The sequence below is a fragment of the Haliotis cracherodii genome, unplaced genomic scaffold (assembly GCF_022045235.1).
Source record: "Haliotis cracherodii isolate W230 unplaced genomic scaffold, xgHalCrac1.p SCAF_19, whole genome shotgun sequence".
NCBI lineage: Eukaryota > Metazoa > Mollusca > Gastropoda > Lepetellida > Haliotidae > Haliotis > Haliotis cracherodii.
Genome location: NW_027266274.1, coordinates 2,438,193 through 2,465,266, shown reverse-complemented (window position 1 = coordinate 2,465,266; position 27,074 = coordinate 2,438,193). Strand labels below are relative to the sequence as shown.

At 42.0% G+C, this 27,074-nt stretch overlaps 1 protein-coding gene across 1 annotated transcript in view; it reads right to left on the bottom strand.

Moving 5' to 3' along the window:
* Positions 1-850: 850 nt before the first annotated feature.
* Positions 851-27,074, bottom strand: part of LOC139466664 (chromodomain-helicase-DNA-binding protein 1-like) — a 77,876-nt gene continuing 51,652 nt past the window's right edge. The window contains exons 16-25 of the mRNA XM_071248259.1: positions 25,006-25,085; positions 18,724-18,920; positions 18,115-18,213; positions 17,781-17,845; positions 9,612-9,726; positions 6,906-7,014; positions 4,819-4,958; positions 4,127-4,261; positions 3,481-3,557; positions 851-2,965 (exon numbers count right to left, since the gene is read on the bottom strand). Of these exons, the coding sequence (XP_071104360.1) occupies positions 2,843-2,965; positions 3,481-3,557; positions 4,127-4,261; positions 4,819-4,958; positions 6,906-7,014; positions 9,612-9,726; positions 17,781-17,845; positions 18,115-18,213; positions 18,724-18,920; positions 25,006-25,085 (1,140 nt within the window). The 3' untranslated portion in view covers positions 851-2,842. The remainder of the gene's footprint in view (positions 2,966-3,480; positions 3,558-4,126; positions 4,262-4,818; positions 4,959-6,905; positions 7,015-9,611; positions 9,727-17,780; positions 17,846-18,114; positions 18,214-18,723; positions 18,921-25,005; positions 25,086-27,074) is intronic.

Sequence of the window (27,074 nt, the reverse complement as noted above, 5' to 3'; positions counted from 1 at the left end):
CGTCCGTGTAAACAGTTCCAGGGAGCGGGGAGGTGGTCGGGTAGCCTAGTGGTTAAAGCGTTCGCCTGTCAAGCCCAAGACCTGGGTACAATGTGTGAAGCCCATTTTTGGTGTCTCCCGCCATGATATTGATTGATTATTGCTAAAAGTGGCCTAAAACCATACTCACTTACTCACTCATGCATGTATATGTATATACATGTGCGGGTATGCATATATACTTTATTTATATATACATACTTTTTTCATGTCGTGTAATTATTGTGTGAATCTCTTTACACAGATACACACATGAATATTACCTAAGCACTACCAACTTTTTCCAGTATGTGCTACATCTAAAACTGACTGGTGGGATTCATGGATGGAAACAACAAAAGAGCAGCAAACTAACAAACATAAAGCCTGGCACTATCATCTCTACCTGAAAACATCATTTCAACAATGTTGAAAACCCAGACCACACCACGAACTGTCAGACTGTCACAGCACACAGTGAAAACTGATTATTGTCTACCTAGAAATAACCAGTGACTCTGTAATCAGTCTGTATAGTATTTATGAGGTGTCTTCTCATGCTGCTGATCAGACGTGTGATTTTTCAACACTGTGATCCTCTGACATTCCATGGTGCAGTGCATGGGTCAGTTCATTCAGGTAAGTACATTGATACAACATGCTGACAAGTTAGGATTCCATTGTTTGTCATTATTTTTAGTAATTGGATTTGGAATCAGGTGGTGCTTAATTAATGCTCATTGGTATATAAAACATCCCGTAAATCAAACTGAAGGAAACATTCAACCAAAATAAGCATGATAAGTAATTATTTATTCATAAAAAGCACACATCTTAAAACAACACTACATGTATATAAAAGATGCAATGGAGAGAAATCAGATTGAAAGTCTTCATGTGCTAAAGTATAAACACCAATACGTATTAAAAACTTTAAAAATTCCTTGAGAATCAGCACACCTCACCTGCAAACTACTATTCATTTGAAACATGTCTTTATATACCTGTACTTGCACATTAAAGAAGAGTCATCATAAGTATTAGCAGTACAAAATTATGAATCCCTGAATTTGTTTAATAACAAAAATAATAACAAACTTTCTGTCTCCTGAAACTCATTATGAATAACATTTTAATATCACAGGAAACAATGAAAACAATAAACAATATCAATCAATAATCACTATTATTCATTTGTTATTTTCTAGAATTCACTTTGCCTTCTCAAGGCTTATGACAAACATTGATTACTCGCTCCAGTCACATAAAGTTAAACATAAGTATAGAATGATAAACAATATTTTCATATTTTCGCTTGTCCATTTATTTGTTTAAGAAATTAAGAAACCAGTAAAATACAAGGAATGATAAGGGCCCCTTTGGTCCAGAGGATCTGCAGCATTCAAGAAATGAGCAAATAATTTTAGAATTCCTTCGAAAACAGAAATATCAATGACTTTGTTCACTTCACTTATATCAAGTTTTGGACTTAACAACCCAAGATGTATAGGTATGGCTAAAAAGTTTTAAAACTTTCATTTTAGAGGTTTTCAGGAAGGTCTTTCTAGTTTTTGAACATGTGCAAGACTTGACTGAAGCTGTAGATACAGACAGTAACATATGGCAAAGTTATATTTTGGGTCACCGACTTGCTCATGTTAAGATTTTCTTTTGAAATCTTGAAAAATCAGTGTTTTCAAATCATTTTAGCAAAAGTTAATCATGTCAGGAGTTTTGACACGAGGAAGTGATGGGAAAAAAAGAGAGGTTAATCTGGTATTTCAAAGTTTTCCTTAACTTTAATATTGCCATTTCCAGTGGGCCAACAGGGACAATATCATATCTATTCTTTCACTTGTCGATCAGTGGAAAGATGATTTTAATATGAATACTAACACACAACAATTCTAGATTCTAACTACACATCAAAGTCGCAATAAACAAACGATTGTCAATACACACGGGCATTTGATCATTTATGTCTTCATAACATAACACTCACTCAATGTTTCTATCACAGTAAGACATGTTTTAAGTATTTCTTCATCAGTACTCAGTATTATGCAAGAGTCTGCCACACATACTGTATGTGTTTTCAGCAGAACTATAGAAGGATAAACCATTGTCTGCTTTATTCCATGGTAAGCAAAACTGAACATGAATGAGACTTTACTCCCCCTTCGGCAATATCACAGCAGAATGTGAAGACAAACCAATTACTGATCACACTAATCACACTAAATCAGGCATCAGATGACCATGTGGATCTATTGCCTGACTTACCTCAAAGAGAATGGGTTCAACTCTAACATAATGGAATCTGCGGCTGTCACACAGTGGTGAGTAGCATGAGCAACAATGCCAACTGTTTGGGTACAGTCAGCCAGGTCAGCCAATCCTCATCTCAATTTGGATCTTACGACAAGCAGGAACACTGGGGATCTGCTGGAATCACCAGCAGAGCACAGTCAAGAAGTGGTCAAATAGTTTTGCTAATAGAATAATATAAATAGAACTTCTTACATAATCTTTGAGTTTTAGAAAGTGCAACGTTCTATTTGTCATCGAAATATGAATGATTGGTCCCGATGATGTTCCACTGCACTTTCAGGGTTCTGATTGTAATTTGCATCTAAATGGTACAGGTAGTATTGAACTTCATAAGATGGGAACAATAGCCTACTCTACAGAACTATGTTTTAATTCTTGTGACGCAAGAGAGTCGTACCTGAGTTCAATATCTAACTTAATACCTGCACATCCTATTTACAGTACTCAATAGTCCTGACATCCATTATGGTTCCTGACAACACAAAGGCAGTGTTTACTCCAGTAGTATCTGGTATGTATCGGTCTCCAGCAGTCTCCCCATGTTGAGACAGTCCGCCATCCATTGACTCGTCACAATCACTACATCGGGGTTCGCACATACAGCTCCCTTTAAAATCTGAAAGTACCAACAACTAAAATAAAGACATGGAGAAAAACTGGTGTTTCAGAAAGGGATGGCACGGCACACATGGCACAGGGGCACACACCTAGTTTTAAGGCATACTAAACATTTATACATTCAGCAATTTCATAATGTTTATAGTTGACTTCGTATAATACAAGTTTTGTTTGTTTGTTGTTACTTAACGCCATACTGAGCAATATTCCAGCTATATGACTGCGGTCTGTAAATAATAGAATCTCTTATTGATATTGATGTACCATTTACATGTCCACATATTAGAGATGAACCATCTAATTGCAGAGCAAACCAACAGAAGAAAGAGCAGATGAAAGGATGGGCAAGGTCAGCTAATATGTATGCATAGTCATAGCGAAGCAGATTGATATAAATTTATGTATAACTTACATAAGAAAGTGGATGCTTAAATGTACAGAAAATGGAGAATGACTACACATTGGACAGACACAGGTTTCAGCTGTGATACTGATGATGCTGTTTTCACGAACCTCTCTGTCTGCTCCCTGTGAGATAACCACATGTGTTGTGGATGGGCTGACTGAGGCATGGACGTCACCATCATATGTATCATTGTTAAGGTCTACATACTGCTAGAACAGATGTCGAGAAAACAAACTAACACCATTTATAGGCATCAACCTCAGTATACCTCTTCTAGGTTAAATTTGAGACCCCTTGTAGCTCACCTGAACATTCTGGAATATTTGCAGCATCCCAGATTCCATGCTGTTGGGATATGATGCTATGCAATCAAGCCAGTCATTGAGTCTGACTACCCAATGCACCATCAGTTGCCTTTAATGACAAGTTTGTTTGTTGTTTAATACTGCACCAAGTAAGCAAGTCTGACCACCCAATCTCGATAATCGCCTATTATGGCAAGCATAGTTGCCTCTTACGACAAGCATGAGTTGCTGAAGAGCAATGCCAAGTAACAGTGTTCTGGGGTAAAATGTACACAATGACTTCACAATGGTACATGCAGAAATGCCAGATTAAAGGGCGAGTATGAAGGATATACAGGTTCAGGTGAGCTAACACCTGTAAAAATGGTCTGTAATAAACATGTTATAAGCAAAAGAAGGGGTATGTGACAGATGTGGTAAAAGGTAGACTGGCTTGGTCAAGGATATGCAACAATGTATCTTCTGTAGTATTTGCTGTCATCATCTGGGATGTGATGGAGATGGATTGAGCAGCCCATGAAGTAGGACGGCAGCGGTGATGAGCTGCGCGCTGATGTCCCTCCACTACTCAGTCGCTTCAGAACTGTCAGAGGTACACCACATTGTCAGGCTATACTAATATTGGTGCAACATACAGAACATTATCACTGAACCTAACAAGGAGACAGCTGAAGACAACATTCTGCAATGTCCTTTATATAATTTACATAGGTGGGTGACCTTTTCTCAATCTGTGTGAAGAAAATACACACATTGTATCACCTGCATTTAGTGTTTCATAGCTATGTAATAGAGGACAAGCCACATACATTTATTGTGAAATATAGGTTCAGTTGTTCCTGCAACCGTTCCATCTTCCCTCCTGAAATAGTACTGTCACAAGTGCACACCCAAATACTTGGGTTCCATCAACAGTACATCTATGTGGTATATTTAATGTGCAAACTTTCCACAGATGGCCCACAATCCCATAGCCCAGGCATTTGCATACATCTCAAAAAGTGTATTGATTGCAGTTAACTTTTGGACATAATTTATGTGACTCAACAGACAAACTTCCAATGCATCAGAGCCTTTAGCAACTCTCAAATTAATCAATATTTAGCTGAATTGATAACATAAAAATGGTATTTGTTCTACATTTGAGAGGTCTTTCTCCAGGCGCTGACATGGACGGGATGGCTGAGAGTGACGACGAAGGACTGACTGGGGGTGACGATGGTGGACTGGCTGGGGGTGGAACTTTCCGCTTCAGCTTCTGTCTCCGGGGAAAGTAATAACTTCACATAGTTGAGGAAATGATATCAACTCTAGCAGCTGTTATGTAATCAGTCAAACGGAAAAGACATAATCACATAAGGTCTGACTAAAAAAATCAGAATGAAATGAAGCTTCCTAAAGATATATAGAAGGTTTCTTTAGTTACCTCTTTCCAAATAGTTGTACTCAGTTGTGGGTAGGTCTGTGGTTGCTTCCTACAAATAGCGCAACGGCACTGCAGCTCACTTGGATATGTAGACAACAAACATATTAACAAAGACAACCATTTGAAGGACAAGTAAACTGAAAATGATAATGCAATTTTGTTGTGAATTATTTATTTTCCTAGATTAATTTAATTTCTGAGAGAGAAAAATTCATAATATTTTCGGAGAAAGTATTTAAATGTCCAAGTAAATGTGCTGATATCACCGGCACTATATCAGCTTCCTATACAGGCCTCGTTGGGGGCGTGGGCTAAAGATACCGCCGCAGCAGTGCATGACAAATGTTGTCATTGGCTGATATGTAGACTCGTTTGCAGAGTTATTCTATCTTGTGATTCTTAGCCGCTATACATACACTGATTCTGCTAATTCTGTTAATCCTACAAAAATAACATTGCAAACATTAATGAATGTGTTTAACATAACCTTTGATCTTCTCATTTTGCAGAGTTAGAATCCTGTTCAGTTATCATAAACCGCCTGCGCCCCTCGGTTCTATTCCACACAATGAGTGCCTGTCAGCGATTAATCCCCTGAAGACATCTCCAGTGTTGTTACTATTAGGGCATAAGTTGACTAAGTAATCAAACACACGAGCAGACAGAAAAAGACAGTAATGCAATTAAAAGCCGGAAACAATCAGACAACGGACTGGTTGTTGAATTGAGTGAGTGAGTTGGGAGTAACGCCACTCTTAACATTATTCCAGTTATAATGCGGCGTGTCAGCTTAATGTGGGAGGAAAGCCCGAAGTGATCAGGTCTCAGATGTTTATCACTTTGGTGAAACCCATGAGCACGGGTATGGTGCTGACAAACGTAGAAACATAATCTGTGCAAACCAGGGTTCGAACCCACAATCATAGGTTTTTGGTGTCCCTAAGGGACGCAACTCTGCACAGTGAATCATGGCGGCTTAGACGACTTTGCCACCCGTGCCCCCAACTGGTTGTTGAAATTGTGCAATGCATTGAACACTGGGATCCTTAACGTAAAGATTAGGGTTCAGAATCAGCCAATGAGATGCCTAGAATGACTGAAATGTGACATCTATGTGGATATATTTTTACCCCCGATAAATTGTTGAACGCTGACCACATGATATTTGACCGCCTTGCGATTGACCAGCTTGAACAGCTTTCCAACATGACAGTCATACAAACCACCATTTGGACCTCTTCAAAAATTTCCAATTTTGCTAGCTACCAGAGATTTCATTATCTCCATCAACTTGTTGACATTGGACCGATTTGGGTTATCATCAAGCTTGAACTGTTTAACAAATGACATATCTACTTATCAAATTTGGCTGGGATCATCAATATTTTGAAAACCAACACAGACTTAGCATAACTAACATGCTGATATAAGTTAAAAAATCTTGAACTTAAAATTAAACCCTGTTTGTTTAACTGGAAAGGGTATACATTGCATGCCACAACAGAAGCAGCTCCATCCCCACCTTCCTCCTGCTCCCTGGAAAGTCCAAATTCTGCATGGTTTCAAAAAGAGTATGTTGGCGACAGTGGTCAAACCCTAAAACCTTAAAACATCCCCATGTGGCTGCCTGATGAATTATTATCAATAGTTCATCACTTCTTATTAGTAACTGCAGGTCCAAACTGCCGAAAAGGGATGTCAGTTAACAGACCTCCTCATCAAGTCAGCTCTAAACTGACTTATATTGGCAGCCAGATCGACGACCTGTAACTGGGCTTATGTCTCTGCAGGTCAAGGATACATAAAGGTGGGTATTCCAGTAGAGGCCAGGTGTTTCTGAATCAGTCTCTCGGTGCCGTACCAGTTGAAGCCAGCAGTGTTGTGGCCAATACGGGGTAGGTGAACACTGGCTGTACAACATAAACACAACAGTTGACACTGGCTGTACAACATAAACACAACAGTTGACACTGGCTGTACAACAAACACCACAGTGGCTGTACAACATAAACACAACAGTTGACCCTTGCTGTACAACACAAACACAACAGTTGACACTGGCTGTACAACATAAACACAACAGTTGACACTGGCTGTACAATATAAACACAACAGTGGACATTGGCTGTACAACATAAACACAACAGTTGACACTGGCTGTACATCACAAACACAACAGTTGACACTGGCTGTACAACATAAACACAACAGTGGACATTGGCTGTAAAACATAAACACAACAGTTGACACTGGCTGTACAACATAAACACAACAGTTGACACTAGTTGTACAACATAAACACAACTGTTGACACTACTTGTACAACATAAACACAACAGTGGCTGTACAACATAAACACAACAGTGGCTGTACAACATAAACACAACAGTTGACACTGGCTGTACAACATAAACACAACAGTTGACCCTGGCTGTACAACATAAAAACAACAGTGGACACTTGGTGTACAACATAAACACAACAGTGGACACTGGCTGTACAACATAAACAAAACAATGGACACTGGCTGTACAACATAAACACAACAGTGGACACTGGCTGTACAACACAAACACAACAGTTGACCCTGGATGTACAACATAAACACAAAAGTGGCTGTACAACATAAACACAACAGTTGACACTGGCTGTACAACATAAACACAACAGTGTCCACTGGCTGTACAACATAAACACAACAATTGACACTGGCTGTACAACACAAACACAACAGTGGACACTGGCTGTACAACACAAACACAACAGTGGACACTGTCTGTACAACACAAACACAACAGTGGACACTGGCTGTACAACATAAACACAACAGTTGACACTGGCTGTACAACACAAACACAACAGTTGACACTAGTTGTACAACATAAACACAACAGTGGACACTGGCTGTACAACATAAACACAACAGTGGACACTGGCTGTACAACACAAACACAACAGTGGACACTGGCTGTACAACATAAACACAACAGTTGACACTGGCTGTACAACATAAACACAACAGTTGACCCTGGCTGTACAACATAAACACAACAGTGGACACTGGCTGTACAACATAAACACAACAGTTGACACTGGCTGTACAACACAAACACAACAGTGGACACTGGCTGTACAACACAAACACAACAGTTGACACTGGCTGTACAACATAAACACAACAGTGGACACTGGCTGTACAACATGAACACAACAGTTGACACTGGCTGTACAACATAAACACAACAGTGGCTGTACAACATAAACACAACAGTGGACACTGGCTGTACAACATAAACACAACAGTTGACACTGGCTGTACAACATAAACACAACAGTGGACACTGGCTGTACAACACAAACACAACAGTTGACACTGGCTGTACAACATAAACACAACAGTGGACACTGGCTGTACAACATAAACACAACAGTGGCTGTACAACATAAACACAACAGTGGACACTGGCTGTACAACATGAACACAACAGTTGACACTGGCTGTACAACATAAACACAACAGTGGCTGTACAACATAAACACAACAGTGGACACTGGCTGTACAACATAAACACAACAGTTGACACTGGCTGTACAACATAAACACAACAGTGGACACTGGCTGTACAACACAAACACAACAGTGGACACTGGCTGTACAACATAAACACAACAGTGGACACTGGCTGTACAACATAAACACAACAGTGGCTGTACAACATAAACACAACAGTGGACACTGGCTGTACAACATAAACACAACAGTTGACCCTGGCTGTACAACATAAACACAACAGTTGACCCTGGCTGTACAACATAAACACCACAGTGGACACTGGCTGTACCAAACAAACATAACAGTGGACACTGGCTGTACAACATAAACACAACAGTGTCCACTGGCTGTACAACATGAACACAACAGTTGACACTGGCTGCACAACATAAACACAACAGTGGCTGTACAACATAAACACAACAGTTGACACTGGCTGTACAACATAAACACAACAGTTGACCCTGGCTGTACAACATAAACACAACAGTTGACCCTGGCTGTACAACATAAACACAACAGTGGATAACACCTTGGAATCCTCACATGTATCTATTTAGTGTAATGCTCTATGACAAAACTTAATGGGTCATATGTAGGGGTGGAGGTGGTTAGCTGAATAATACACCAAGTTAGCCGGCATATACATATCTACATGCAGTCAACTACGGTTATAACAATCTCCAAGGGAAGTTTGTATTAAGCATATATACAACTTGTAAACAGCAAATGGCCAGAACCAACAAATAAGTTTGTTATATCTGTCAGTTGGCTGTAAGTGTGTTTGTTATTTACGCAGCGTACTGTACTCAGGTAATGGCCTGATGGCTCTGCCCCTGCCTGCCTTCATTCAGGCAGCTATCTGTAAAGATGCAGGGTGCTGTATGTATCTGCTTGACAAGTGATGCCACACTGACATTAGATGTCAAGTCCAGGATGAAGTACCTGTCATACCTTTATGTTTCTTGGCTACTGACTGGATCTTCTCCAATCCAACTCGAAGAGCCGACAATTTGATGCCGGAGAGATTGTTCCTCTTGTCTCTGTGCTGAGCTATCAGCAGAGCAAGCTGAAACAAACAGATTTCACAACTGTCAGTTTAATCCCCTGGATGTCAAGTTATTTTTCTGACGCACATTTTTAATTTTGGAAAATTAAAAGGTTGTTCGAGAATTGCACTTGCATGACTATAAAATGAAGCAGAGATTTAGAATATTAAATTTCCTATCTGAAGGTGTAAAATTAACTGCAAATATTACACTGGTTTGAAAAACAGACACTGCTAAGTATTGGCCGAGATCTTGACATGCATAAAGCAACAGAAAATTTGTAATATTTTATCATACATCGATAAAATTACTGTGTGACAATTTTTTTTATTTAACAGCTTTATGGAAACATAAGCAAACAAAACACTGCCGGATATGTGAACAACATAAACATATATCAAATGCATAGGTATGCTTATGAAATAAAGAAAATTGATTTTCCTCTATGAAAAAGATGACTGTGAGGTATACAATCTCACAAAGAAAAGTGGCATAACTTGGCTATGCTTCAAACTGTGCCATTACAACTCTGCTCACTTGGGGAGGATTTGCTGTGGACTACAACATATGATTTCACATATATATTGTTTTGTTCAAAACTATTCCAACAGAAATATCAATCTTGAAGCCATATACATTTTGATATCATCACAAATGTTAAGAAAAACAAGAGAATAACAAGAGTCATCAGAAGACAACAAATCCCCCAGGCCCCACCAATTCTAAAGAACAAATCATCTGACTGTTACAGTAAATACAACTTGATGAGAGAATTTCTATCTAATTTGTCTGTCCGTATACAAGAGTAGTTATTGAGGTATCAAAGCTTTAGCATGGAATTGAGATTCAGAACATTGTATTACTATGTCAGGTACCCCGGTACACTTATATACATATATATATAGAGTCAATGTCAAACTTGTTGCTGTGGAAACAGAAAAAATATAAAGCACCAGTTGACAACCTGGTCTTTGTGTGTGCAAAGTTTTTAATAAAAGAATAGTTTTACAGATATTGTCCAGACAAACACAATTCTATGAGTCAAAGACAAACCTGTTGCAGACATGAGAACAGCAAAACTGTTCTTTTTTTAGGAACATCGCCAATCTTGTTTTTTTTGGGGGGGTGTTTGGCTAATCCTGCATTACTCCTTAATGCATATTACTACTTGTTTCTTGACAGAGAAAAGAGCTGTGTGAGGGTCTTTGCTTGAAGAAGTTGCTCCAACTAGCTGAGAGGCCAGCCCATCACGCAGCTCCTACCTGACCAAGGGAAGTGACGTTACAGATCCTAACATTACTCTGTAGTCCGAAACATTGGAAGGCATCGTGGGGAGGTAGATTTGCGATGGGTGGGTCCTTTGGATGCAGTAATGCGGGATAAGTATACAAATATAAAAAATATCTAGGATTTTATTGGAATTTTTACTTATCCTGCATTACTCCATTTATCTTTATCGGATGGAACTGGAGGTGGGCATACCTTCAGATGTGGACTTTCATCTGTTATTTCAAGACTCTGTTCCCTAGCCAATCCTTGGCTGTGTGGTCGGCTTTGGGTGACACCTCCATGTGTGGGAACCTCCCATTCCCTCAGCCCGTCCTCGGCTGTGTGGTCAGCATCGGGTGACCACTCCATGTATAGGAAACTCGGTTTCCATCAGCCCGTCTTCGGCTGTGGTCGGCCTGGATGACCATTACATGGAAGGGAAAAGTCAGGTATGCATTGTGTCCTGGTACTGCGCAGCCTGACAATAACACTCGGTTAGGTCGAGGCTGGAGCACAGAGCCGTATGCAAATGAGGCATGAACCTTCTAGTCCAGGGCTTACGCCACGGGAGGTCGAAAGGCCGGTTCTGGAGTTGGAGGCTTGGTCAATGACGTGTACTAGTGGCGACCTGCTGGGCCACTACTGATGGACCAAAGCTGTGCGTGCCTTGCACATCCTCCAATGGGATGTCTTGCAGGTAGTGACTGGTGAAGACCGTGTGGGATCGCCAGAAACATCCCTCCATGATGGCGCGTAGAGAGCAGTTGCTGTGTAGCGCCATTTAGGAGGTGACCTCCCGGATCTCATGCGGGTTGTTGGAGCGTGGGGGGGTCCAATCCCGCTGCCTCGTTGGCCTGGAGGATGATGGCTCGTAGCCAGAGGGCGATCGCAAGGTCGCAGATACAAGTATGAAGAGGTGTCGTTGTTGTCTACGGCGTTCCTTGGATCGTCAGCTGTAACAACGAAGCGCTCTAACCGGACATAGACAGAGCTCTAGATCATCTTCCGCGCCCACAATCAATGAAAGAGGGGGGATGAGGAACGATCTGTCGGGCTGGCCTTGGAGCTGATTCTTTGCAATGAAGTCCAAGCACGGGCCCATATGTACGGCTCCGTGCTCCCTGCTCAAAGCGGACCCATGTGAAGTCTAGGGCGTGTAGCTCACTGACACGGGCTGCTGTGGCGAGCGCCAGTAGGAAGACCGTCTTTTTCGTTAGGTTGTAGAATGACAATGTTTCGAGTGGCTCAAAAGGCGCGTCTCTCAGCAAGGTGATAATGACGATCATGACCCAAGCTGGTGTACAAGATTTCGCCTTTCGGTCTTCCAGCCTGAATGAGCGGAGCAGGGCCTGTAGTTCCGGGATTTACGTCATGGGCCGATCTTCCGGAATTGCCAGGACGGAGTTGAGCGCCACAAGGTAGGTCATGATGGTACTGCCCTTGAGCTTACACTTGTGACAGATGGAGCATGAACTCGGCCAGGAATTGAGGCGATGCAGATGTGGGGTCTAGGTGCTTGCCCCTGCAAAAGCTCTCCAAGGATTGCCACTTTTCATCATAGAGGCTCCTGGTGGTTGGGCGATGTGCCATCGTGATGGCCCTAGCCGCTCTGGCCGAGCAGCCTTTGGCGTTCAGTGCTCTCTGTAAATGGACCAGACGTGAAGACATAACCTGTCTGCTGTGAGGGTGGATCAACAGATTTGGCCAATCTGGGTGTGGCAGTGGGTTGCTGGCCACCTGGGCGCGCCCAAAGTCAGATCAAGGTTCTGTGTCGATCTGATCTTCTGGACGACTTTGGGAAGGAGTACTGGTGGCGGAAAAGTGTACGCTTTTAGTCCTTCCTAGGGGACACTGAAAATGTCGACTGCCCAAGCCAGTGGATCCGGCACCAGAGATATGTAGGTCATGGATCTGGTAGTTCTGGCTGGTGGCGAACAGGTCTATGTTGGGGAGACCGTGGTCTTGACAAACAAGAGCGAGGCATCTGGGTGAAGTTGCCTGGCCGAGATAGGGCATCCACAAGGATGTTTCGACAGCTTGGATGTGGTGGACCTGGAACTGAATCCCCAGATGATCCACCAGGTGAAAAAATCGGAACGTCTGGTGAAGGAGCAAGGTTGAGTGAGTCATTCCTTGGATCGGAAGGCACCATACGACAGTGATGTTGTCCTTCGAGATGGAGAGCCTGGCGTGTCTGAGGGCCTGCTTCCAGTGAGTGATGGCCAAGATAAGCGCTTCCCGTCTGCGGTTGTTGATGTGCCATAGGCGCTGATCAGCGGACCACAGCCCCGAGGCAACCTGTCCCTCAAGGTGTGTGCCCCATCACTGCAGGAGCGCATCTACTAATAGGCGCAGAGAGGTTGTAAGTCCTGTCAAGGAGACACCACCTAAGACATTCGATTCCACCACCGGGGATGCTGCTTGAGATGATCTGAGAGACGATGGAACATCTGAACTGGGCGCAGTTGGAGCCTTCCTCTGTATGTCAAGTCCTGCGCTGAGGTTAGGAGGCCTAGAAGGACTTGCCATTGGCGCAGAGTGCGTGGTAGGTGGAGAGCTGGAGTCAGGTGCACCTGCTGTACTCCCACCGGTCTCTTGGAGGGTGTTGTGTCGCGGCTGGTATGAGCCAGACTTGGACGCCTCAGCGAAGGCTGGCTGTGACACCCTAGCCAGGGTCTTGAGAGCTGTCTCGTCTTGGGCGAAGGCTGAGACTCGGGATTGAGTCATTGATGTACAGCGACAGGCGTCTGGTCGAGTGGTTGCAGCGTTACTCATAACTGATCATGCAAGCCAGTCTGTATAAATACACTGCACGGATCCCATAAGGTCGGTTGACCTGATTACTGTTGATGATGTTTACAGTCGTAGTTCTTGACACGTGACATGTATGTCGTCCTGCGCAGTAAACTGAAACCCCGTATGCTGAGTGGACTGTTGTTGACAGACCAGTGGTGTGTCCGAGTTCTGAGTAGAAACTGTGACGTTGCCGGTGTAAGGGCAAGTTGATCCCCATGATAAGAGTGACGACTGATCCGGTGTTGGGAACGATGACCCAGTTGGGTACCCGGGAGCATATGACGATTCTGTTGAATACCGAATCGGTCATGGGGTTGTGATTGTCAACTGTGGTGCAGATAATATCTACCAGACGCCGTGGGTAAGGACATCTTTGAGAGTCCATTCGCTTTCTCCGAGGAAACGTTCAACCAACGTTTATAGACGATGAGAATTGGCGGGAGATTTCCACAGAACTGTCACCACGAGGTTAGGTGCTTCCAGGACCTTGGGAAGTGTTGGAGAGCTGTTGTATGGACGCCAAACAAGTGAATGTGTTGGAGCGGCATTGTATTGATGCCAATCAAGTGTCCAGCAACCGCTCTGGTCTCTGGAACTGACGATCTCATAGGCCTGTAGAATGAGAGCAGGTAGCCACAAGGACATCGTGGAATGGCTAATCGTCTGTCTGTGAGGTTGTCCCGTGTCTGTGTCTGTAGAGGCGCACTTGGGAGAGGCGCAAGGATAGGCACAACCCGAGACGCTAGGATAGACGCCTTTATGGACGCTGAAGACGGTGCTTTGTAAAGGCGTCTGTATAGGCGTCCGACGAGGCTCTGGCATCTGTATAGGCATCCGACGAGGTGCTGGCATCTGTTTCAGCGCTGTTTAAGGATAGGCACTGTCTGTATAGGTGCTAGTAGAAGCGTCTGCAGAGGCGCTATGGGTGGCGCTTGTAGAGGCGTCTGTAAAGGTGCTGGCGTCGTCGACGGCTGTCTGGCCTGTAAGTACTGAATGTACTGGAGGAGGGAGGCGTGTATCATGGGCGTCAGTGCAGTAGGCGGGGGCGCCTGTGGGAGCATCTGTCCGGAGGATAGTTTAGGCGCCGCTTGGTACGTGAGCGCCACGGTGGTCACCGCTGTAAAGATAGACGCTGTTGTGGTTGTCAAAGTGCTCTAGGTAGAGACTACAACCATGGGGTCTGACATCAAGGTAGCAGTTGATGTTGGGGGGTGGTCATAGAAGGCCGATCTAGAAGGTGAAACCTCGGAGTAGTCTGACATCGTGCGCCTGTATTTCCTGGCCTGCTGTGTTCTGCATTTTTTACACACACAGAGGTACTGTCTGAAAGCTGTGGGTAAAAGCAGTAAACAGTCTTTACATCGGTGACCCTGGAGGCATTGAGATGTACAATTAAGGCACAGGGGGTGGGGATCCCACGCCGACATATTACGCCGACACATTGAGCATGAGGGCATGATATCTGCAATGAAGCAGTGTAAAATCACAATGCGTCCCTGTCCGATTATGTATGCTATAATTTGTTTATCCCACAAAGACAACAGTAAGACAACATACAACAAAACAAACAATACTTGCGAGGATACGCCAATCGTGGGGTACCAAGCAAAAGAATATAGAACGCAAACCAGTTCACAAACTGCTGGCTACGCAAAATATTCAAGATGGCTACTTGGAGCAACAAGACACCTGGCCTTATGCTTTCTTTTGAGAAAACGCCAGTAAGTGTCTAATAACGTTATGCACATGTTATAAAACATAGAATGTACAAAATACAAACCGTAGGCACAACACAAAGACAACACAACATTAACTCAGATAGCAAACACGTGAGGGTTTGAACCAGATTTATGTTACAGAGAAAAACAGGTCTTCTCTCATCAAGTGACAAGAGTAATGTGAGGATCCGTGACATCACTTCCTTTGGTCAGGTGGGAGCTGCGTGATGGGCTGGCCTCTCAGCTAGTTGGAGCAACTTCTTCAAGCAAAGACCCTCACACAGCTCTTTTCTCTGTCAAGAAACAAGCAGTAATATGCATTAAGGAGTAAAGCAGGATAAGTATAAAATAGCAAAAGGCTCCACTAGAGCCCCTGATTAATACATGTATCATGTTTGAGTGAAAAATCTTGAATATTGTTTTAGTTCTGTTCCAGAAACAACACCTACCACGGGGGTACATTCGTTTCAGCTAAGTCTAACTTATTTCCATGGAAACAGGAAAAAATGGAATTTTGATAAGTTCCTAAATAGGAAAAGGCACCACTTCAGGCCCTGGTGAAGTTTGGATGAAATATCTTTTGTTTCTCAGCAAGTTAGGCTCCGGAAACAAAATACGGACTGATGGAAAGATGGATTGACGGACCAGATGATGACTAGTTCCTCCTGCATCATATGCTACGGGAATAAAACATGAAGTAATAGTGAGATGGATGGCCCCAACTAACATGTAAATTAGTCCATAGATTCCCACATTCACTTCACTGAGTGAGTGTAATTTGACGATTGTTGCACCATTATTAATGTAATACTAGATTTATCATCAAATCTATTGACTAAAATTTTGACACCATTTTGTTTGACGTCATGGCGCATTTTATGTCTTTGATGATATAAGAGAAAGATGACAATCGTATACTGATTGATATATGTTTGACATAATTGTTTTTCATAGTGGGAAACAACAGTTAAACAACACTAAATTTCTTACGTAAATATTGTTGTAACAACAGATTATCAGAGGTTCCTAATACCACAAGCCAGTGTGAATGAGGTTACTGTCACAGTAGGCTTCAACCAGGAGGAACATGTTTACCCCATTCCATAAAAGATGGATCGGAAACTTATTCCACCATCAATAACATCAATAATGCAGTACCTGTACTGTATGTCTTTTAGTTTGTTTGTTTGTTGTTTAAAGCTGCACTTAGCAACATTCCAGCTATATGACGGGGATCTGTTAATAATCGAGTCTGGACCAGACAATCCAGTAATTGATATCATGAGCATAGATCCACGCAATTGGGATCGATGACATGCATCAACCAAGTTAGCAAGCCCGACCACCCAATCCCGTTAGTCGCCTCTTACGACAAGCAAGGTCACCTTTTACGTCAAGCATGGGTTGCAGAAGACCTATTCTAACCTGGATCTTCACGGTAACATTTTGAAAAGATGTGTAAGATTCCCATAGGAGCTAACTGTGTGTATCAACACAACAGTCCAGAGAGTGAGTGGGATACAGTCCTTGGTTGTAGTATAGCATTCATGTATACAGAATGTGGCATAGATCACAGCAAGTGTACACGACATGTAACAATGTCAGCACGAGGTGTCGGAAATCTAAAACAGAGGTAGTCTTGATATTCGACAGTTCGGTGATGGTCATAGTTTATGCACTCAAATATTTTTGACAGTCGGGATCATTGCACCAGGTACTTTCGACAGTTCGGTGCTATGTAAATGTTGTTCAGTCTGTGATGCCAGCCCTCGAGGTTATTATTGGTTTGATGTTCCTCGTTGTTGTAGTGGTGCGACGCATTCCATAAACCTGGCAACTGAATCCCCAGGAGGACTATCTGAAATCCACCTCACCAAGACATCCTCCACCACTTGAGATGGAACCAAAGGAACCAAACTCTTCATTGTCCTTGTATTCATGCATGAAACCTAGCTTCTGGACAGGTCGCCACATACACTGGGTAAAATGAAAGATACATCTTTGCACTTGTGAGATTGGGAACACAGTTCCGATGATTTTGTATGCACCTTTCTGAAGTCTAACCAGACAATGTCTGGGGACAGGTTGAAACTCTGCTGATGTGCTGCGTCCTTACGGAACATAACAACATTACAATTTCGCCATTGTATAGTGTGGTACTACTAGATAAAACATGTTTGCTGCTTTGGCCATGACCCAATAATAAATACTTAGATGCAAGATAAGTTACTGGAGAATGCAATGTATTTACATATATGAGTTATGCCAGTTCCAATGTATGTGATACACACCCACTCATGGCAGTCCTCTGTATCGTTGTCCAGACATACCAGGTGACAGTCTCCCAGGGCCAGATCTACAACATACCAACACCACTGCTAGACAACCTTGTGACATGGGAAACAAGCACTGACTTCACAGTACTATCCTACACATCACACCACACAGTAATAGGGTGAGTGACATGTATCTACAGTACAATCTCTCTTACATCCCATAAAATTGCTCTCCATAAAGAGTACACGTTTCTTAAATTCATCTGAACAAATTGAAACAAGCTAACATGAGGACTGAGTGTTTTTTACATTACTGTGACACTGACCCTCCCCCAGGAGTGTCTCCCACCTTTCATCCTGCCAGCCAGCTGGTACTGGGCCTCTGGGTGGGGTGACCTGGCTGACAGGGCTGAGAACAGGCCTCCCCGTCCCCACTGACCAGCGTCATCTGCAACACACCAGGTGGGGTACAACACAGGTCACTACAGGGAAACCCACAGGCCTTACAGTCTTGGGAGAGTTAGACCTCTCATGGACAATTAACCTCACCTTTGATTACTAAAGGAAAGAAACATGTGTTTTTTTTAAGAAATTATAAATTTAAACAGTAGAAATTTTTATTTCAGTTACAATAAAACTATAATTAATTTTTGCTTTGTGCACACAATTCTAAATACTGTCTAACTAGAATAAGAATTTATCAATTTTAGTATCACTGATCAGATGAAAACACAGACATGAAAGTGCATTGTAGGACTGTAGACAGGTTTTTCTGAATTGTCAATTTTTAGGGTTGGTAGTTCTGCAAATCAAGATGAAAAACTACTTAGTTGAGCCTAATCCTATTTTATTCATGTTTACAAGTAGAATTTGAAAAACAAACTATGACTTTGATGTTGTCAGTAATGACTGTGTCTGCTTATTACCATGTTATCTCTGCCCGAACCGTAGGACTCACCTGCACAGTGGACAATGATGTTGTTGAGGGTGCCGGCATCACTAGGGTGGGTGACATCCCCACTCACATATTGTATAGCATGTTGTCTGCCGTTCTCCTCCTCCTCTTCCTCCCCATGTTCCTCCTGGGAGTCTTCTTCCTCACTGTCAGATGCTACATTACATGACGTATAGTTGTTGGCCTTCCACAGGTCTTCTCTGTTGTAGCAAACACAAGCATGTACACATGATAGGCTGGATTGTAACAGTCCAGTCCCAGATGAATTCTGTGATTCCACGATCACAGAGAGATTTGCAGAAAATCTAACTCACTGTAGAACTGCAGAAAATTGCAGTATACACAATTTTCACTATTTTTTAGCTTCTGTTTTCAATTTTGTACTTGAATGATGCCTAAACATTTAATATGTGATTCAAACAAGCAAAATATGAAATAAACAAGTCTCACTTTTAAAATTTCTTTGTAGTATTAGACAACATAAACCATGTTTACATCTAACCATAAATAAATATCAGTTACACAATGCATATGTATTTGTATAATTTTATCTTATCTTCTCTGACAATAGCTATTTATAATGACATAAGTGGGACATATTTCGTTTTGGATTTGGAATTGAGTTATTCGAAATTGTGTTTGTATTAATTTTTGTGGGGGAAATGGTGATGTCTTTACTGCAGAAAATGTATTTTAGACACCAATTTTGGTAATTTTACCAAAGAAATTAGATGATTTCTTTGCGGAATTTGTATCGGACTGAATGTCTAATGTACACATGACAAGCTGGATTGATCCTTTCTTATGTACACATGGTCAGTTGGACTGTCATTCTGTCTGTATACACATGGCCAGTTGGACTGTCATTTTGTCTGTGTACACATGGTCAGTTGTCTGTATACACATGGCCAGATGGATTGTCATTCTGTCTCTATACACATGGCCAGTTGGACTGTCAGTCTGTCTGTGTACACATGGTCAGTTGGACTGTCATTCTGTCTCTATACACATGGCCAGTTGGACTGTCATTCTGTCTCTATACTCTTGGTCAGTTGTCTGTATACACATGGCCAGATGGATTGTCATTCTGTCTCTATACACATGGCCAGTTGGACTGTCAGTCTGTCTGTGTACACATGGTCAGTTGGACTGTCATTCTGTCTCTATACACATGGCCAGTTGGACTGTCATTCTGTCTCTATACTCTTGGTCAGTTGTCTGTATACACATGGCCAGATGGATTGTCATTCTGTCTCTATACACATGGCCAGTTGGACTGTCAGTCTGTCTGTGTATACATAGAACGATGGACTGTCATTCTGTGTGGGTACACATGGTCAGTTGGACTGTCATTCTGTCTGTGTATACAAGGCCAGTTGGACTGTCATTCTGTCTCTATACACATGGCCAGTTGGACTGTCAGTCTGTCTGTGTACACATGGCCAGTTGGACTGTCATTCTGTCTGTATACACATGGCCAGTTGGACTGTCATTCTGTCTGTATACACATGGCCAGTTGGACTGTCATTCTGTCTGTATACACATGGCCAGTTGGACTGTCATTCTGTCTGTATACACATGGCCAGTTGGACTGTCATTCTGTCTGTATACACATGGCCAGTTGGACTGTCATTCTGTCTCTATACACATGGCCAGTTGGACTGTCATTCTGTCTGTATACACATGGCCAGTTGGACTGTCATTCTGTCTGTATACACATGACCAGTTGGACTGTCATTCTGTCTCTATACACATGGCCAGTTGGACTGTCATTCTGTCTCTATACACATGGCCAGTTGGACTGTCACTCTGTCTGTGTACACATGGCCAGTTGGATTGTCATTCTGTCTCTATACACATGGCCAGTTGGACTGTCATTCTGTCTGTATACACATGGCCAGTTGGACTGTCAGTCTGTCTGTGTATACATAGAACGATGGACTGTCATTCTGTCTGTGTACACATGGCCAGTTGGACTGTCAGTCTTTCTGTATGCACATGGTCAGTTGGACTGTCAGTCTTTCTGTATACACATGGTCAATTGAACTGTCAGTCTTTCTGTATACACATGGCCAGTTGGACTGTAAGTCTGTCTGTGTACACATGGCCAGTTGGACTGTCATTCTGTCTCTATACACATGGCCAGTTGGATTGTCATTCTGTCTGTGTACACATGGCCAGTTGGATTGTCATTCTGTCTGTGTACACATGGCCAGTTGGATTGTCATTCTGTCTCTATACACATGGCCAGTTGGACTGTCATTCTGTCTCTATACACATGGCCAGTTGGACTGTCATTCTGTCTCAATACACATGGCCAGTCGGACTGTCATTCTGTCTCTATACTCTTGGCCAGATGGACTGTCATTCTGTCTCTATACACATGGCCAGATGGACTGTCATTCTGTCTGTGAACACATGGCCAGTTGGACTGTCATTCTGTTTCTATACAAATGGCCAGTTGGACTGTCATTTTGTCTGTATACACATGGCCAGTTGGACTGTCATTTTGTCTGTATACACATGGCAAGTTGGACTGTCATTCTGTCTGTATACACATGGCCAGTTGGACTGTCATTCTGTCTGTGTACACATGGCTAGTTGGACTGTCATTCTGTCTCTATACACATGGCTAGTTGGACTGTCATTCTGTCTGTATACACATGGCCAGTTGGACTGTCATTCTGTCTCTATACACATGGCCAGTCGGACTGTCATTCTGTCTCTATACTCTTGGCCAGATGGACTGTCATTCTGTCTCTATACACATGGCCAGATGGACTGTCATTCTGTCTGTGAACACATGGCCAGTTGGACTGTCATTCTGTTTCTATACAAATGACCAGTTGGACTGTCATTTTGTCTGTATACACATGGCCAGTTGGACTGTCATTTTGTCTGTATACACATGGCAAGTTGGACTGTCATTCTGTCTGTATACACATGGCCAGTTGGACTGTCATTCTGTCTGTGTACACATGGCCAGTTGGACTGTCATTCTGTCTCTATACACATGGCTAGTTGGACTGTCATTCTGTCTGTATACACATGGCTAGTTGGACTGTCATTCTGTCTGTATACACATGGCCAGTTGGACTGTCATTCTGTCTGTGAACACATGGCCAGTTGGACTGTCAGTCTGTCTGTATACACATGGCCAGTTGGACTGTCATTCTGTCTGTGTACACATGGCCAGTTGGACTGTCATTCTGTCTCTATACACATGGCCAGTTGGACTGTCAGTCTGTCTGTGTATACATAGAACGATGGACTGTCATTCTGTGTGGGTATACAAGGCCAGTTGGACTGTCATTCTGTCTCTATACACATGGCCAGTTGGACTGTCAGTCTGTCTGTGTACACATGGCCAGTTGGACTGTCATTCTGTCTGTGTACACATGGCCAGTTGGACTGTCATTCTGTCTCTATACACATGGCTAGTTGGACTGTCATTCTGTCTGTGTATACAAGGCCAGTTGGACTGTCATTCTGTCTCTATACACATGGCCAGTTGGACTGTCAGTCTGTCTGTGTACACATGGCCAGTTGGACTGTCAGTCTGTCTGTGTACACATGGCCAGTTGGACTGTCATTCTGTCTCTATACACATGGTCAGTTGGACTGTCATTCTGTCTGTGTATACAAGGCCAGTTGGACTGTCATTCTGTCTCTATACACATGGCCAGTTGGACTGTCAGTCTGTCTGTGTACACATGGCCAGTTGGACTGTCAGTCTGTCTGTGTACACATGGCCAGTTGGACTGTCATTCTGTCTCTATACACATGGCTAGTTGGACTGTCATTCTGTCTCTATACACATGACCAGTTGGACTGTCATTCTGTCTGTATACACATGGCCAGTTGGATTGTCATTCTGTCTGTATACACATGGCCAGTTGGATTGTCATTCTGTCTGTATACACATGGCCAGTTGGATTGTCATTCTGTCTGTATACACATGGCCAGTTGGATTGTCATTCTGTCTCTATACACATGGCCAGTTGGACTGTCATTCTGTCTCTATACACATGGCCAGTTGGATTGTCATTCTGTCTCTATACACATGGCCAGTTGGACTGTCATTCTGTCTGTATACACATGGCCAGTTGGACTGTCATTCTGTCTGTGTGTACATGGCACGATGGACTGTCATTCTGTCTGTGTATACATGGCACGATGGACTGTCATTCTGTCTCTATACACATGACCAGTTGGACTGTCATTCTGTCTGTGTGTACATGGCACGATGGACTGTCATTCTGTCTGTGTATACATGGCAAGTTGGACTGTCATTCTGTCTGTGTGTACATGGCACGATGGACTGTCATTCTGTCTGTGTGTACATGGCACGATGGACTGTCATTCTGTCTGTATACACATGGCACGATGGACTGTCATTCTGTCTGTATACACATGGCACGATGGACTGTCATTCTGTCTGTGTGTACATGGCACGATGGACTGTCATTCTGTCTGTGTATACATGGCACGATGGACTGTCATTCTGTCTGTGTATACATGGCACGATGGACTGTCATTCTGTCTGTGTGTACATGGCACGATGGACTGTCATTCTGTCTGTGTGTACATGGCCAGTTGGACTGTCAGTCTGTCTGTGTGTACATGGCACGATGGACTGTCATTCTGTCTGTTTAGATGTCGCAGGTTAAGTTTTACCAACTTGTTTCCATATCTAATATTGGCAGGAACAGGCCACCTTAACTGTGGTCTGTCAGGTACATCCTGGGCGCTGGCACATGCAGTCCCTGCAAATGATGTAGAGGCAGGTCACATGACTGTCCTCTGTATACCGGACCACCAAGCCATATAGCATGTCATTTTGTTATAATTGCAGGTATGTTGAATGGGTTGTGTGAATGCTTTTTTAATCTTTTTTTTTATTGAAATAGGTTCATTCTTGTGTGAATTATATAAGTCCAGATGACTGTTTAATTATTGAAATGAATATCAATAATATAGTAGATAATTGTTTAATTATTGAAATGAATATCAATAATATAGTAGATAATTGTTTAATTATTGAAATGAATATCAATAATATAGTAGATAATTGTTTAATTATTGAAATGAATATCAATAATATAGTAGATAATTGTTTAATTATTGAAATGAATATCAATAATATAGGAGATGACTGTTTAATTATTGAAATGAATATCAATAATATAGTAGATGACTGTTTAATTATTGAAATGAATATCAATAATATAGCAGTTAAAAACAACTACATGGTCAGCATGTGTTAGGAACCCAAGACACACCATGCCGGACCACCAAGCCATATAGCATGTCATTTTGTTATAATTGCAGGTATGTTGAATGGGTTGTGTGAATGCTTTTTTAATCTTTTTTTTTATTGAAATAGGTTCATTCTTGTGTGAATTATATAAGTCCAGATGACTGTTTAATTATTGAAATGAATATCAATAATATAGTAGATAATTGTTTAATTATTGAAATGAATATCAATAATATAGTAGATAATTGTTTAATTATTGAAATGAATATCAATAATATAGTAGATAATTGTTTAATTATTGAAATGAATATCAATAATATAGTAGATAATTGTTTAATTATTGAAATGAATATCAATAATATAGTAGATAATTGTTTAATTATTGAAATGAATATCAATAATATAGTAGATAATTGTTTAATTATTGAAATGAATATCAATAATATAGTAGATAATTGTTTAATTATTGAAATGAATATCAATAATATAGGAGATGACTGTTTAATTATTGAAATGAATATCAATAATATAGTAGATGACTGTTTAATTATTGAAATGAATATCAATAATATAGTAGTTACAAACAACTACATGGTCAGCATGTGTTAGGAAGCCAGCACACACCATGCCGGACCACCAAGCCATGTAGCATGTCATTTTGTTATAATTGCAGGACTCATCATCAATAAAACATCAGCCCAGAACGAGAACTTTGTTGTTCCTGTGACATAGACACGGCCAGTTGGACTGTCATTCTGTCTGTAAACACATGGCCAATTGGACTGTCATTCTGTCTGTATACACATGGCCAGTTGGACTGTCATTTTGTCTGTGTACATATGGCCAATTGGTCTGTCATTTTGTCTGTGTACACATGGCAAGTTGAAAATTCTAGTTGATCAATAGTGCCCAAATAATACCCTGTACTATAATTACATAATTAATTTGAAGTTTGGTCGAATTGGGTGCTTTTTTTATTGGATTCAGGGCATCGAAACCATCTGACTGGAATTATGCCAGCTCACCTCTTCTTGCGCTGCTCCTGAGCTCGTCGTATCTCTTGTTCCTCGGCTAGCTTTGCACGCTTCTCTGCTGCTTCCTTCCTCTGTAATATAGGCATATAAACAATTGTAACAACATCACACATAAACATGCTGAATTGTAACAACATTGCATCCAAACATACACAATCATAACAACATCGCATCCAAACATCGAACAATAGATACCATTGTTAATAATTCTAAAAATACTACCTCTATTACATCTCTGCCATAAATCCTGTATCTGGCTTCAATCACACTAACTAAAATTTTCAGACTTTCAACAGACATTCTCTTCACTGTAATTACACAGACAACTAGTTGTTGTCAAGTAGCATCGTAACCACCCAAAATAATGACGTAAGTAATGGCGGCAACCTCACCTTTTTTCCCACATTAAACTACTAGAGGGAGATGGATCTGCTTCTAGTAACTCTCTGTGTAATTGACAGTAATCCTCCTCTGGAAACCATTTTTACTGATTCTAATCCTAACTCGAGATAATTTCCTCTGAAATTCCTCCCTGAAGACTTGAAAATCAGAAACATGTCAAGAATCGGTCAAATATGTGATACCTTCACTAGAATTATTTGCTGATCTTGAACGTAATAATGATGTCGTTTCTTGTTAAATTTGGATTTGTGACACTAATACCGGTGCTGACCCCACTTCCGGTTTGTCACTTCCCTTTTACTAGGTAATGATGTCTCTCCAGGTCTATTTCTAAGATGTCATTTCCTGTTTAGATGGACCTTGTTCTGTTATTTCTGGTGCTGATGTCACTTCAGGTTATGTTCTCACTTCCGGTGCTGACGTCTCTTCCGGCCTACTGGAGGCAGTTGATACTCAAGGTGCTTCTAATCCACGTAATAGACAGAAATAATCAAGGGTGTACTCACCCTCTGATGACCAAGGGAATAAATGCCCTAAAGGTCCGGTTGCACGTCACGGAAGTAAAAGCTAAAAGCTGGTGAAGGTGTTTTGTGAGGCCCATTGACAGCTAGAAATTACTTGTTCTTCTGAGACTGATGTCCATGAAGCGAGACTTGTGGCGAGGGCTCTGATTTCGTAAGCTGAGCAGGATCCGAGATGTGGCGTTGAATTCTGAGCCTGTGTATAACTTGATGCAACGGTAGCTATATTAGCCAGCCCGCTATTGTAGCCTTAGTGATGTCCTTGTTGGAATTAGTCTTGCAAGATAAGAAGAGTCTCCTTTGATGGCGTCTATGTGGGTCTGTAGCCGCGAGATAGAACTTGAGAGCTCTGATGAGACATAAAAGTCTGTCTGGGTGATCTACTGTTGGTCCCAAGGCAGGAATGGTATAGTGTCTATAACCCAACAGTCCCATTGTAGTTGATTGATTGATTCTTGGCTACGAAGTCTGGAATTGATCTCAGAGTTATTGAGGTCCAATGTTGGTCATGGGTGAGACTAGAATAGTCTAAGGCATGTAGTTCTGAAACTCTTGCTGCTGTCGCCATGACTAGGAGGAAGGAAACTTTCCTTGCTTTTTGGAGTAAGGTAGCTTTTGCCATGGGCTCGTAAGGTTCTGTTAACAGTGCCGATAGTACCATAGATAGATTCCACTTGGGGAAGATATGACGTGTTCAAACATCTTCTAGTAGAAAGGATCTCACAAGTCTGTTTAGAATCGGATGGTTTCTGATTGGTACTCCGTCATGTTGAAGTACAGAGATCTATAACCTTCTATCCTCCCATGTCGGAATTTATTATCCTGACTTAGATGTAGGAAAAAATCCCCTATCATAGGGATGGATATAGCATTAGTTCAAATCCCTTCTTATCTTCTCCACTGGACGAACTTATCCCATCTGTTGTCATATAAAGGGGAGGATGAAGGTCTCCATGATCTTGCCACCGCTTCTGAAGCAAGCTCAGAGTATCCAGATGTCTGCATTTTCTGTTTGATAACTTCCATGCTGTTAGATGGCAGAACAGATTGTTGTGGAAAAAGCTGGACTTGGGTTGTCCTAACAGATTTTGACAGAGAGGTCCAGTAGTCTTAGCAGTCTGGGGAACCAACCCCAGC